Raw genomic sequence first — 15,013 nt, forward strand, 5'->3', positions numbered from 1 at the left:
TTCCTCCCACAGTCCAAAAACATGACTGTCAGGTTAATTGGCCTCTCCAAATTGCCCCTAGGTGTGAGTGTGTGTGTGCATGGTTGTGTGTCCTGTGTGTCTCTGTGTTGCCCTGCGACAGACTGGCGACCTGTCCAGGGTGACCCCGCCCCTCGCCCGAAACGTTGGCTGGAGATGGGCACCAGCACCCCTCCCGACCCCACTGAGGGAAAAAGGGTGCAAGAGAATGGATGGATGGACAAGTTAAAAGCAATTTGCATTTGAAAAATATACATTAAAAACATCCAAAGATGTGACACTTTACAGTAAAGTTGATTACACTAATTGCGTTTTGTTGTTAAACACAATTTAATCAAGATAAAATCTACCATTTCAGAAATTGTTAGATTTCTTTCACCATAAACAAATGTGGTGTAACTCTAACTTAAAATCTGTTGTGAAATCATGTTTTCTCTGAAAAAGCATCCAAATTTTCTGCAGAAATACTTATTCTCCCTTTTTCTTCTCGGCTGGGACACATGGCTTGGAAGGAGGTGTGCATTTGGTCTGGAGTAAAGAGAGCATTGTGCATACATGAGGAGGGCTTGGCACCCCTCCTTCAACCCAACGCCTTTACTTCCTGACACCCTGAAGTCCTAAACACTGCACAAAACCTCTAAATGTGACTATTGGTGTCTTTTTTAAAAAAAATTAAAACAAAAATATCTCTAAAAATCTGAATTTTAACATTTATTAGATGTTTTCAAAGCTGTTAGTAGAAATCCTTTTTAGGATGCTACAACAGAGCCTGTAGATGGCGCTGTGGTATCATTTGGTCGTTACACAGACATTCCTCAGTTCTAGGAGCTGAGAGTGGCTGACTGTCCTTCCTGCTTTCTGGCTTGAGTAATTTGGAGGCCAGTGCATACCTGGAAGGAGTCTATGTCAGCTCAAAGATTTTAGGATTTCATCCGAAGACATTTAAAGACATAAAAATACAGGAAAATACTTACATTTTCCTTTCAATCAATCAATCAGCCAGATGTTCTATTAGTCTTAGAAGATCTTATCTTGAGTAATAATCCAAAACACTTTTCACCAATATATCCAGAAGTGATTGCATCATCATTGTGCTTTTGTGACTGACCTAATTCAACAGAGATCCAGTCAAACGGTGCGATTGGTGTCACAGTGAGGGAAATGCAGATCACCGTCTATATTAATTGTGATTTAAAGACATTTATATCTGGAAGAGCCTTTCACTGGTTCAGTTATTACAGCTAGAAAATAGTGATCAGGCCTGAAATCTGAGTGTGGTGAACCTTCAGAGTCACATAAAGACGGTTAAAAAGTCAGGCTTCTATCACCTGAAGAACATTTCCAGGATTACAGGACTATTCTCCCAGCAGGATTTAAAGAAACTCGTCAAAGTTTTTATCTTTGATCGCATTGATCACTGCACCAGTGTCTTCACATGTCTGCCTAAAACAACAATCAGACAGTGCAATACAAATAAACCTGACTCAGTATTCCTGGCTGCCATTCCAGCATGAAAATTAAAGAAGATTCCAGTATTTTACCATATTCGACACTAAACATGTCACTTAAATACATTACAAACAGTTTGGGCCTAACACTGGTTCTTGTGGTACCCCAGAACTTAATATTAATGACAGGATTACCTACTTACACAAACAGTTAACATTTTAACCAGCTTAACACTGTGTTATGATTAATGTTAATGTTTCTTTAAATCAAATAAAACTGCATTTTTTCTAAATGCACAGTGATTGTTGTTTTCATGTGTTGTGGCCAAAGTCTCCAGTAACACAGAGAAAAGTCACTAGATTTTTTTTAAAAAGTCACCAGATGAGTCTCACACACCACATTATAAAAAATAAAACCTGGAAATTTTTGACTTTTGAAATTTAGCAATTAAATAAATAAATTATTATTATTTTTTTTAAATTTCCTGAGATTAATGTCAAAATTTCTTTTTTTTTTTGGTGGATATTTAGTTATTTTTTTCCAACTATAATGACCCTAATACTAAACTGATGAGTTAGAAAGCAGTTTTTAAGACGTGAGCCAACTTGAGATACATTGTGTGGGATTCCCAAGTGACCACCAATTAAATTAAATTATTTAGTTTCTATGTTATTTACTATAATTATTTTATTTTAGTTTTCAAGTTAGAATTTAGCCTTTCAGGAGCAAAGGAAGGCTCTTATTCACTAAGTTTGTGTATAAAACAATAAATTTGACTGTTTTGTTGCTTTTCTCTAAAAAGAAAACAACAAAGCTCCGTCTGAATGAACCACAAGTCTCCCAGAACAATTTTTGACAGATGAAACCAAAATATGGCAAAATAAAATAACGCTGGGTGATTCACGCCTGTAACGCATTGACTGACAAAGATAGGAATCCAGTTGACACGATGGCCTAGTCAAAGCTCAGATCTCAACCTGATTGAAATAAGGTGCTGTGTGTGTCCATACTCCTCCACCGACTGATAATGTCAAACAGAAAACTGCTGCTCCTCTTGCATCGAGGGGTGTACTTATTTAAATGGAACCCTCCAGCATTCCCTAAACAGCTGGGACGTCCAGGGTCATTTAATCCGTTGGTTTGGTTTTATTTTCTCCTGAGTGGCTCGGACACACACATGGGGACTCAATATGCTGAGAGCAGATTGAGAACCCTCCCAACTGAGCGCGCTCCGTCTGAGTGATAAGGAGGGGATGAACCCTGCTGCAGGCTGAAGGGTGGGAGCGCTCATCTCACTTTGTTTGGTTCTGCAGGGAGGCTTTAGGGGAGGCTGTTCTGATTATGTATGATTTTGGAGAAGCCTTTTGTGCAGAAATATGAACAAAACTCAAACTTTTTTGCTTGTAACCTACTAACTCGGCAGGTTTTCACCGCTCACACACTGACCGCCTCCCTCCCCTTTCCAAACACACAACTTTCTCTTGCTTTACAGTTTTTTTCTCCCTCTGACAGCTCAGTGCCAACTCCTCCAGCTTTACAAACACGATAAGGCCCAAGCTGCAAGAACTCTCCCAGCTCTGAGTAATGGTTAACCAGATAATTCGTCTAGAGGAGGGGGGTGGGAATAGACAACACAGTTTTTTTTTTTTCCTGTTCTCTGCGCTGTTTGCTTGCGCGCCTTTACAGTTCAATTCATTCATATCTGCAGCCAGAATGGAGGAGACGTCGCAGCAGGAGAACTTACAAGAAGTGGAGAATAAAATCCAACTCCAGGAGGAAGGTATTGGTTCTGCTTCTTTTTGCATTTATCTATTTGCATTTGATCTGATAGAGTCGTGTTTGGGGATTTATTTTAAAGTCAAAGATTGTTCCCACATTGCAAAAATATTAAATTTTACCAAGTAATTTTTCTCTAGTTTCTAGTGCAAATATCTTGGTACACTAGAAATAAAACAAAACTAACTGAAAAGTAACTTTCCAGCTTGTTTTAAGTTAATAATGTTATAATATTGGTGAAAAATTATGAGTTCTACTGGCAGATAATTTCACTTATAGCAAGACATGTTTCCCATGTTATAAGTGAAATAATCGGCCAGTGGAACTAGCATTCTTCCATCAATATTAAGGAATTGTTAAAACAAACTCTTGTATCTTGCTGAAAGGTTTTGTCTTATTTCAAGTGTGCCAAGATATTTGCTTTAGAAACTAAACACAAAATACTAGGTAAGATTTTGTGTTTTTGCAGTGTAAGCATGGTCAGTGTGCAGCCAGAGAGAAATAATCCTACACAGAAACCAGGTCTTTCTGTTATGCCTAATAGCTGCAGATTAGTCCATATTTAAGTTTATGGTCATGTTTTTTGTTATGAATTTGTTTCAGGCGGGATCCGGCGGCGGCTGAGAGACCGGGAGCTTCTCAAGAAGAGAAAAGCCGAAGCAGAAGAGAAGGAAACTAACCAGTGGGTTTTTGGGTAAATTTCTTTTAAGACAAACCCTGTCAGTGAAAATACAAGATTAAATGCTTATGCTGAATATTTAAAGCATAAGCATTATGCTTTAAATATAAAGCATAATGCTTTATAAAGCATAATGCTTTATGCTTGTAGATAAGTAGATGTTAAAGTTTAACATCTACTTAAACTTTAACATTTAAGTAGATGTTAAAGTTTCATGGCGGTAACACTATCAGCTCTAGCTGCTTATCTCTCGTCTCGTTTATGTTGAATATGGAGCAAGAGGAAAGCAAAGGTTGCTCTGGTGGGTGATGATGCCCCAGATCACAGCCAGGGACTTTGTACTATTAGCTTAGCAAATGCATCACGCCTCCCTGTCAGCTGGCTTAACAATTAGCTGGACTCTTTCAGGGTGGAGAGCCAGAGGAAAAGGTCAAGAGGCGAGAACAAGAGTGGCACCAAGAGGAGAGGGAGGCCTCGGAAGACCGACCCCGTCCTGCAGTTCCCAGTCATCTCGGGTCAAATACTGACCTCTCAGGCTGGCGTCCCGGCTGTGGAGTCACAACAAGCTCCAGATGTAGATGCACCTGCTCCTGTGCTGGTCCGAAACCCACTTTTTGAGAAGGTAGAGGTAGATTCTGCTCCAGTTCCTGCCCAGTATTCAGCTCCAGATGTGCAGCTCCCAGTACAAAATCCCTATGCCGCTTCAGTCCCAGTACAAGCTCAGTACGCAGCTCCAGAACCAGTACAAGATCCTTATGCTGTGTCAGTTCCAGTACAAGCTTCCTATTCCGCTCCAGTCCCAGTAAAACCTCAATATTCTGTCCCAGTCCCAGTAAAAGCTCCCTATGCCGCTCCGGAACCAATACAAGTTCCCTATGCCGCTCCAGTCCCAGTAAAAGCCTCCTACATGGTACCAGTTCCAGTTCAGCCTGCTGCTGATGATCCAATCGAAGTTCAAGCCTCCGATGACGTCCCAGTTCAATTTCCAGATGCTTTTCCAGTCCGAGCCCCATCCCAGGATGTTCCAGCTGCAGTTCCAGCTCCTCCCCCGGTGGAGGCGCTCTACCCAGAGTCTCCAGACAGAGAGTCCCCAGACCAGGTTCTGATAGAAGACTTGGGCCCGGATGATGAAGAGGACGTCTCTCCTTCGGAAAACGACAGAGCAGATGAAGGTAGGAATGTCCGAATGTTGCTCTCACTGAAGCTGCAGTATGTAACTTTTATAAAAATTATAATATTTATATTATATATACTATATTGTGACAAAACGGTAGGAGACAGATAATCTGTGAAAAAATCAAGCTCCTCTGCTTTCTCACAGTGCTAACTATAAACAACCAATCAGAGCCAGGAGGCGGGACTTAGCGCTGTCAATCACTTCCTTTGTTCTCTGCTAAGCTGCAGTTAGCATAGCCTGTTGTGAATGCTAAGGTTAGTTAACTTAGCCACTGATGACGGCTGATAAATGCTTTTCCTGTAACAGTAAGTTGTTTCCCCGCCATTAGCACATTCAGCAGCAAGTACATGAGATTGATTGACAGCGCTAAGACACACCTTCTGGCTCTAATTGGTTGTTTTTGACCGGGAGCGGTACATTTCTTCAGTAATAGTAGCACAAGGAGGAGCTGGATTTTTTCACAGATTATCTATCTCTTATCATTCTGTCGCAACATTTTGGCAGTTTTAACAAATATGTAAAATAAAAAACACACATCTTTTAAAATAAAAGTTACGTACTGCAGCTTTTTATTTCTTAACTTATTTGTTAAATTAAGTTACATTTTTTAACTTAATCTTTTAGCATTTTTCAGTTTTTAAAGAATACATGCAAAACATTCCCGGACCCCAACTCATAAAAGTTCAGAGCACAAAATTGGGTAAAGACAAAATAAATACTAATAATAAAAAGTAAAACCCAGTGTGAGACGTTCAAATAAACAATTGTTGCCAAGTTCAGGTAGAGTTTCTTCCCGCTCTTCTTATCAGTAACAAAAAGTCAGTTTAACCGTTTTATCTGTGTGTCTCTTCCAGGTTTAGATGAAACTCCGCTGATGAACTCGGCCGACCAAAACAAAATGTACTCAGTCCCAACGCTGTCCAGCCCTCCTCTGCCTCAGGAATACCTGCCAGGGAATCAGATATAAACTTTCCCCATCAGTCCAGATCTAGAAACCCAGATCTACTTTTTTATTTTTTAAGGTCACACTGTGTGTCTGAAGTTTATTTTGGTTTGTGTGCTTTTTCTTATTGCAGAGAGACAATTGTTATTGCTTATGTGAAAAAAAAGCTTGAATGCGAACCATGCCTGCGTTGGTTATTTATTCTGAAATGTGCTTTACTGCAGACTAATACAAATTTGCCTTTTATTTTTTGTACTTTGCATTGAGTAAAGAGCTAAATCTAACTTTCATTATTTAAGAAAGAATAACTTGTAATTGTATTTGTAATAGTGGATTGTCTTTCACTTAATTTTGTAAAAAAAAGATTAAATAAAATTACCTGCTTACATCATGAAAAGCTGGTCATTATTTTCATCCGAGACAGAAAATCGTGTAAAAATTGATGAATTATATTTTTATTTTCAGATTCATCAAGTTAAAGTGAAGTTAAAAAATTAGAACTTTCACTTTTTTGATTAGTAACTTGGCAGGAAAGAGGGTGGAGAGTCAAAGTAAGTGACGGCTCACACCTTTCCGGCTGTTGTGATGTAAAAAAAATTACATCGTCACAAATAATTTTAAAATGTTTTCCACCGTTAGGGTCAAATAGAGACACATAGACTCGTTGACTCGCAAATGTTTGCATGCCAAAATAAAAGTATTTTGAAACATACATTAAACAGGTATAAAACATATTGTTTTTAAGTCATTAAGATGATATTTCTGTATTATTGTTGTTGTGATGTAATATTTTATGTTTTCATCAGCTGTAAACAGAAAATTGTCATAATTAGCCTGAAAAAAGCTTGAAAACACCAGCCCATGTGTAGTTAATCTATAGAACGTGTTGCAGATATGGCTATATAATCATATTTTGGTTATATAAATGTGATGATCCTTTGGACAAACACTTTATTCTGTTATTACGGTGAATCTGATTACACTGAAACCTCAACATACGCTTGAGCTGTCCTGGTAGCATTTATTGGACATCTGCATCCTTTATCTAAAGTCATTGTTTGCAGAGAAGTTACTGAAGGATCTCATTAAAGGTATCAGTCAGGAAGAGGAAATACACAAATCACTGTTTTATAGATACATACTATTGCACAGTGAATACAGTTACTAGGAATAGACTTATACTATGTTACAAAAACAGACATTTTCTGCAAAACTGATAAAAACTAGATGAAACAAACTGCTTGGGAAGGTTTCCAAAAACTGCTTTTAGAGAGTCTTTTCTGGACTGATGAGACAGCGATGCATGGTGATGGCAGCAGCATGCTCTGGGATTACCTCTTCAGATAAAACTTTTGGTGGATGACGTACATTAAGTATACAGTATATGTCTATTCTTATTCTCTGAACAGTGTGAGCGATTGAAACAAATCACTTGTTTTTAGTTAGAAGCTTCTTCAAATTCGCTGTAATACAGACTGCTACAGGAGAGCTTTCCTGCCAACAGCTATCACCTTCTACAAGAATCCTTTGAAAAACTTGAATGTATATGAGTTATAACAACATTTAATTTCCCTTTTGGATGAATTTGAATAATCTTGGTCAATTAAGTTGAATCTGATTCCAGTCAGGTTTGACCAATAAAATGCAGGTGTACTTTATTTTTTTGTATCTTGTGAGTGCAATTAAATTAACAAAATAATTGGTTCTCCAGAAGAAAATATAGGCTTTGAAATAACCTGGCCAAAGTTCATAAATAGATCTGATGTAGCCATGGAACATTGAACCTGTTGTGTTATGGTTAAAGGCCACCTGTCATCCTCTGCCCCTCTAACATGTGGGGTGCCACAGAGCTCAGTTCTAACCCTCCTTTTTTTTTTGCTTTTATATTTGCGTCTACTGAAGTAATTATAGTAAAAATCTTATGCTGACTTCTTGTTATAACATCCAGCTCCCAAGGCCATTTTTTTTTATCTTTTCACCTGCCTTTCTGCTGCCACCTGCTGTTAGAAGTATGAATGTGTAAACAACCAAAATCCGCTCAATTATTTTCTACCATGGCCGTAAAATTTTAGTTAATGATAATAAGCGGTTTTTATACTGCTTCACGCCCAGAACATGCTCAGCTGGGCGCTTTAGTGCCTCATGTAAGCTGTTTGTTTTTCACTGTAAACAGTCTTTGTTGGCCAACAATAAAATCCAACACGTGCTTCCTCCACGCCGACGTCGAGCTGCGTCCTCCGTGATGACGTTCGGACGACGGTTTGCTACTATCGTTAATAGCTACAGGCTAACCTGGTAAAACCTGTTTTCTCTCGTTGTTTCTTCTTCGTTACAGTAAAAATGAGTCCGCTGTGTGAGCACTGCGGGGAGAACACGAAGAAGATGACGCAACAAGTTTCTGTAATGCGAAAAGAAATAAAAAATCTGAGGTATATTTAACTTTAAAAAGACCAAGATGAAGTTAGCATCCGATTGGACTGCTGGTTAAAGGGCTGTTTCACTAAATCTGAACTTTATTTGATTTGACATAGCTACTAAATGATAACGGGGGGGAAGAAAACCTTAGACTGATCTAATCTGAATTGGATTATTTCAGGGTAAATTATTCCTAAAAATGAGCCTTGTGGAATTAGTTGTCTTTAGTTTGTTTCACTGCATTGTTTTATTGATAGTTTGGTGTACCGTAAACTGCATTTTAAATAATTTCTGTCAGTTGCATAGTAATTTATTCCATGTTTCACCAGATTAACTGTTGGCATTTTCAAGCTTCCCCTCTTCTAATGTGGTATAAATGGCTTCTTTTTATGTTTTCAAAAATGTTAATAATATATGTAATTTGTATAGCACTTTTCAAAACACTCAAGAGTACACCAAGTACTTCAAGCTAAATTATAAAAGGGGAATATTCAAATACGTAGCATGTAAAAAAAACTGCTTACAGGTTGAAGCAAAATGTATTTTTAGTAATGTTTATTCAGATCTGAAGTATTTTAGATTTTGAACTAAGGTGTTCCATATTCCTTAAAAGTAGTGAAATAGCCCTTTAGCCATAATGTGATGGTGGGAGGTAAGATATCTCCAGTTTTGTATTCCTTTGTCTCCATTAATAACCTTTTTTTTCTTCCATCTTTTTCTAAACAGACAGACATTGGACGGGGCTATCAGAGCGCATCGCAAACATCTGATGTCGATTCAGGCTGCTGTGTCAAAGGCCGACTTTTCTGGCCACAATAAAAAAGACTGTACATCTTCATTATCAGCGCCAGACGCATTAGAACAAGGTGGATATACTATTTATACTTAATACACATAAACTGCACGATTAGCTGTTAGGACTGAAGACAAAATGAACTCATTGACAGAACTTCACAATGCCTGAAAAACTTTGATCAAAAGAACTTTTACTTTTGCACCAATTAGATGAACGTTTCTAAGATTAAATTAAATCACTTTAGTCACAAAGTAATTTTTACAGCTAGAGTTGTCAAATGGTCAAAATTAAGATGTGTAACCATGACAACAATGTTTTTTTTTTTTTAAACAAACCATCTGTTCTGTCCACCATAACTGGAAAAGATCATATCACTGAGTTAGGTTAGATGTAAACAAAAAAAATATGTGCTGTGTTTACCTCTCCTGTTTGGATTAAACTGCCTGCTTTTAAAATATTTTAACCACTATTTGCAGGAAACATCCAGACTGTGCCGATCGGTTACATCAGCTCCTGTTTTTCCGTGAAGAACGGGACGCCCAGGCAGCCGACTATCTGCGGTCCGTCACGGGCTCAGCTGCGAATCCAGCAGAGCGTTTTCAACAACCCCGAGCATGCGCTGGTGGGCCTCGAGCAGTACTCGCATGTCTGGTACGACACGCATATACTGCACATATATCTGGGTTTCCTTTAACCTGTCAAGCTTAGAAAAGCCTCAAGTGGATTTAGTCCCGCTCAGGACCTTCTGATAAACACTGTTTTATTGATTTATTTTATAAACTACAGGAAAGAGCTGCTAATTCTAACAAAATTAAATCTAAATATCCAATATTGGTTCAAAGTGATTGACATTTTCTGGTGGAGTTCCCCAAGGCCGACTCCTTGACCTCTTATTCTTTTGTTGTTGTGCTTTGGAAATAAATTAATGAAACTGATTCTAGGATACTCTTATCATAGTTTTGTTGTTGATGTTAGTTTGAGATCACTAGCGGAACAAGTCAGCGTCGGGCCGGGGGGCGGGGCCAATGACCAGGCCCCTCACGTGTATCGCCTGCGCTGCTGGAAACTGTTGAGGGTGGGGGGGTGCTATCTCGTTTCATTTTTACACAGGAAGCACATTGACTAAACCGTGAGTGAAACAGTCACTGGGACTGACTACTATATATTCCATTGAGGGACAGTAACTTTAACATTACATACACCTTTCTGAACAGGCGAGGGCGCACTTTCTCCATCTATTATCAGAAATTAAAGCGATTAAAGCGACTTGAAATAATTCCTCCCTCCGTGGCACCTCCAGACCCGGGTCCCCATGGGCACCTGGGCCGGGGGGCAGCCGCCCCCCATTGCTCCGCGCCTGCTTGAGAGGCAAAATTAACATCAGTAGGAGGAAAACACGGTGAGGTTCTCCATCTGCCCCAGGGCTTATGGGATTTTCAGATCAGTTTCTTCTTTCTCCTCGATAAACTGAATCAAAATCCACATTACTGCAGATGAAGCCCAAATCAGGGTGTCTGCACATCCTTAAAAAGTCTTACATTCATGTATCTAAAATTTATCGTTTATCTCCAGTTGGCTGATATTCTTTTTAGTCATTAGGTACCAGGAAACTTAAACTCTGTCTTTGAGGCAGAGACTCTTTTCCAACCCATATGTAGTTTTGATCCGGTCAAATTGGCCACTTCACACTCCACCCCATGCTGAGCAGCATTATTGCTTGAAGATCCTAAAATCATCTTTTGTAACTACAAATAAAACCCTGAGATGAGCTTAAGCAGAAACCTTCCTTCATTGAGGAGAAGGACATCAAAATATTATGTTTTTGCTACTTTTTCTACTATTTTTGAAGCCTGGAAGTGGATGTTTCATTCTGTATCTTGTTAATAACATTCAATCTTTACAGGATTATTTTTCTTTTCCATAAAAATGGACATCAGAGTTACAAAGCCAAGGTTAAACCTCCCAGGCTGAACGGTCAGAGAGTCGGAGTTTACTCGACACGAAGTCCACACCGACCAAACTCCCTTGGACTGACACTGGCCAAGCTGGATAAAATCCAAGGTATGAAGCCATTTTGCATGAGATGGATGTAGGTATGTTTCAGCGGGACGTCACAAGTGCAACATCTCCTCTGCTCCCTGCTGGAGGGCAAAAAGCTGTCAAGTTGTCAACATAATGCACTAAATCAGTGGTCCCCAACCTTTTTACTACCGCGGACCGGTCAAGACTTGGGGGGGAGGAGGAGCTTGAACCGTCAGATAAGGTTTCTGCATGTTGGTGTTCCTGCTAAATCCTGAATATACCCAATTTGGTTGTCTTGGCCTTTTTATCGCAGCCTGTGGGGTTTTCCCTGACTTTAAACGAGAATACAACCTGCTGTGACAGGTAGCCAATCAGAAAGCGCGGTGACGTAAGAACAGAGGGGAATCCCAAACAGCTGACATATCGCTCAACTGAGAGTCCGATGGACATCGGAGATATGTGGAAATATTTATTATCATATGTAAAGGTCATTATTATATATGTTTATTATGTTTATTCAGTTAAAAATGTTAACTATGAAAAAACATTCACCTCCAAATCATAGTGCAGCAAATAGAGCGGCTGCTCCCGTCATCTTTTATCCACCGCCTTTTCTTTTTGTTACGTCTTTTATCTCTAAAATGACTCCACAAACTATCACTATTGCTTCTACATCGTCATCCGTGTTTGGTTATTCTAAATTCCCGCTATGTTGGAGGTTTTACTGGATTATCCTCTGGAATTTGAATGTTCGTGACTAGAACTGGTTCGTGTTGCTCCTGCCTTGGAGACACGAACCGATCGAACCTGTTGTACTTCTATCAGCTCTGTGGTCACAGAGGTTTGGAGAATCGGCCGACAATCTTAAATCTTGCCGTCTAAACCAGACTTGATACTCACAAGCTCTACTCATCTCCTCTCGACCACTGCCCAAATGCTCTGACTCTGGTCGCTATGGTAACATTTACATATCCCCTCAAAATAAGATACAGATGTGCCACAAAAACGAACATTTTACTTTCGTGAAAATTTTAACTCACGATAATGACTAACGGAGCCCTGAGCTTGTTTCTCTGCAACGAGACGGGTCCATCTGGGAGTGATGAGAGACAATAACACCTGAAGTGTTGCTTATATCCACAGCCTGCTTGGTCTCTACGTGGCGAAGCAGCTTGAAGCTTCATTCCCTCATTAGCAGTCGGTCACCGCATGTTACGCAGAGCGGCTTGTAATGTGGGACTCACCTACCGGTCCGGGATAAATCCATTCTCCTGTCTCTTCTCTGGCCCTTTTCCCCTTTGCAAAGAAACTTTCCAAAGACATCTGATCTGTTTCTGACTCATTTTGCTGCTTGTGGCCTCAGTTTTGGCGCGCAAGTAACCGAGAGAATCCGGTTAAAGGATTTTCAAAATAAAAGATCCTCTACACTCAAATAATACATAAAACGGAAATATTTCACTATTTCTTGCGCGGCCCGGCACCAATTGGTCCACGGACCGGTACCGGTCCATGGACCGGGGGTTGGGGACCACTGCACTAAATCATAAATGTACACATGATGTATAAAAGAAAAAGGGACGCACTGCTTTGATACAGATTGTCAACACTAAGTCAACTAGATAACACAGTCAGGAAAAAGCTTTAAATAAAAAACAGCTCGACTTTGACAACCTTAACATGTGGATGTGCTGCAGAATTTGGTTTGTTTCGATTCAGTTAAAAAACGTGACCTAAACACCAAATCTGACAGATCATCATTAGAGTAGGTGTTTAAATTAGCTAATCTATCACAGCGATCATTTATTAATAATCTCAAAATAAACATCAAGTCTAAAAACAAAAACAGTTTGTAGACTCCGAGTCTAAAAACAGAATGCTCTGTTCTTTGTGTGGAAAATGTTTTTTTTTGTGTTGAATCCTGATACATTAGTGACCTTGTTGTTCTCAGTCACCATGGCAACGGGTCTGTGTTGAGCATTGTAGAGTTGTTCTTCAATGGTTTCTCTGCATTATTTTTGCCTTTTCTGTGGCACTAAATGAATAAATACCTACATCTCCAGGTTTCACTTCGTTTTATGGACGGCATGTAAAAGAATCGACTCTTTTTCCTCCTGCGTTGAACGTGAAATTTCCGCATGTAAACAATGACATGCAATGGGATTATAGTTCATGTGGTGTGCGGCGATTTGAGGAAATCCTAAAATATTTTCTTTATTTTCTAGGTGACACGCTGCATCTCTCAGATATTGATATGATTGCCGGCACTCCCGTCCTGGACATTAAACCGTACATCCCAGAATACGACTCTCTCAACACCAGGACGGGGCCGGAATCGAACCCAGATCTACAGACGGCGTCTGAAGAGAAGGAGGCGTTTTTCCATCTAGAAGACAAAACACCAGGTGATGAAGATGAGATTCTTCACCTGAGAGGGAAATCTGAAGCAGGTGTTTGTTTAAGGCCGCCACAGACTCAGTTTTTTCTACCTGAAGAAGCTGTTAGTTTGCTGAAAGAAGTGGAATCTTATGTAAGCAAAGCTGATCCGACACCACCTGATGGTGAGGACAAAGACCAAGTGTCAGACTGCGGAGAAACCGAACCAGCAGCAGAGATCGTGGACCGGCCCAGTTATGGCAGTGATTCCAGTACAACCATCGCCGACTGGATCAGAGAGCCTCCGGTTTCCAGCCTGGATGTGCGTTTCACCCCCCAAGCTCAGAAACAGCTGGAGATGTTCCTTCCTGCTCATCCGTCTGGTAAAACAACAGGTAAAGGTTGATGTCCTCCACAAGAGGGCGCTGTTGTTTCTGACTTGTTTTAAAACGGGAATCTCCAAACTTTATGTGAGTCAAAGTTGTCAAGTAAAAAGTATTCATAAGCAAAATATAAAACAAAAAACTAAAGCAAGCAAAGAAAGTTGTCTAATGTTTTAATTAAATTTTTTTGTAGAAAAGAGATTTTATTTATGATGGATTCAAAATGTAAAAAGGATTGTGGTCGTTTACTGTGTTAAAATTAAGGTTTCTATTTTTTCAGGCTCATTCGAACAAATTTATTCTCAGTTGTAAGAAAGAGATTCAGGTCATTTTCTTTTAAAATGCTTGCTGTATTTAGCCAATTTGGATGCAGCAAATACTTTGTGTTATGCTTAACATTTTCCATTGGAAGAAAATTATATTAGCAATAACTTTACCATGATTTAAAAAAAGATTAATAAACAAATCTGTATCATTCTTGAACCGCAGTTGAGGGCCACAAATGGCCCACAGGCCACACTTTGGACACCCCTGTTTTAAAACCACGTCTCTCTTAACAGAACCGTCTGAGTGCGACAGACCCAGGTTTAAGTTTCTGCGCGGTCCGGAGGAGGCCGGCGCCGCCATCAGGGCTGTGCTGTCAGCAGACCCCAGGTCAGTTTACAGGAGAACCCGATGCAAAGACAGACTCTTCTTCTTCTCTCTGGACACGGCGGACGTCACCTGCTGGTTTGGACAGGGGTTCGCTGAGGTTCTGGAGGTCCGACCTGTGGGACCGCCTGGACCTGAAGATTCTTGTCAGTAAAACAATAAACTGCCTGTTAAATTCCCCTCATTGCAGTGTCTATGTGAAGACAAAATTATGCATTTTAGTTTTTGTTTCTCATGTGAGATGAATAATAAATGGCTTGAAAGATGTTTTTCTTTGTCCTTTTTCAGAATGTATTATCTACAAATAGTTGTGTTCAAATGCACAATATAT

The 15,013-nt window shown here is 39.7% G+C and overlaps 2 protein-coding genes across 5 annotated transcripts; both read left to right on the forward strand.

Annotated features, from left to right (window-relative positions):
* Positions 1–2,482: 2,482 nt before the first annotated feature.
* On the forward strand, positions 2,483–6,226 carry hemgn (hemogen). Of its 2 annotated transcripts, none has more exons than XM_017304207.1 (4): positions 2,483–3,247; positions 3,847–3,937; positions 4,331–5,094; positions 5,954–6,226. In XM_017304207.1, exons 1-4 carry the CDS (start codon positions 3,052–3,054, stop codon positions 6,064–6,066), a joined length of 1,164 nt encoding a protein of 387 aa, XP_017159696.1. In that variant the 5' UTR covers positions 2,483–3,051; the 3' UTR covers positions 6,067–6,226. The 2 variants fall into 2 exon arrangements, with proteins under 2 accessions (XP_017159696.1, XP_017159698.1); XM_017304209.1 differs by having other exon boundaries at positions 3,847–3,925.
* Positions 6,227–8,254: 2,028 nt separating this feature from the next.
* Positions 8,255–14,949, forward strand: trmo (tRNA methyltransferase O). Of its 3 annotated transcripts, none has more exons than XM_017304795.1 (6): positions 8,255–8,337; positions 9,184–9,323; positions 9,730–9,904; positions 11,157–11,314; positions 13,498–14,043; positions 14,592–14,949. In XM_017304795.1, the coding sequence occupies exons 2-6, from the start codon at positions 9,227–9,229 to the stop codon at positions 14,834–14,836; spliced, it is 1,221 nt and encodes a 406-aa protein (XP_017160284.1). In that variant the 5' UTR covers positions 8,255–8,337; positions 9,184–9,226; the 3' UTR covers positions 14,837–14,949. The 3 variants fall into 3 exon arrangements, with proteins under 3 accessions (XP_017160284.1, XP_017160232.1, XP_017160262.1); XM_017304743.1 differs by having other exon boundaries at positions 8,272–8,471; XM_017304773.1 differs by having other exon boundaries at positions 8,272–8,471; positions 13,498–14,031.
* Positions 14,950–15,013: the final 64 nt, after the last annotated feature.

Source organism: Poecilia reticulata, linkage group LG1 (assembly GCF_000633615.1).
Source record: "Poecilia reticulata strain Guanapo linkage group LG1, Guppy_female_1.0+MT, whole genome shotgun sequence".
Taxonomy (NCBI): domain Eukaryota; kingdom Metazoa; phylum Chordata; class Actinopteri; order Cyprinodontiformes; family Poeciliidae; genus Poecilia; species Poecilia reticulata.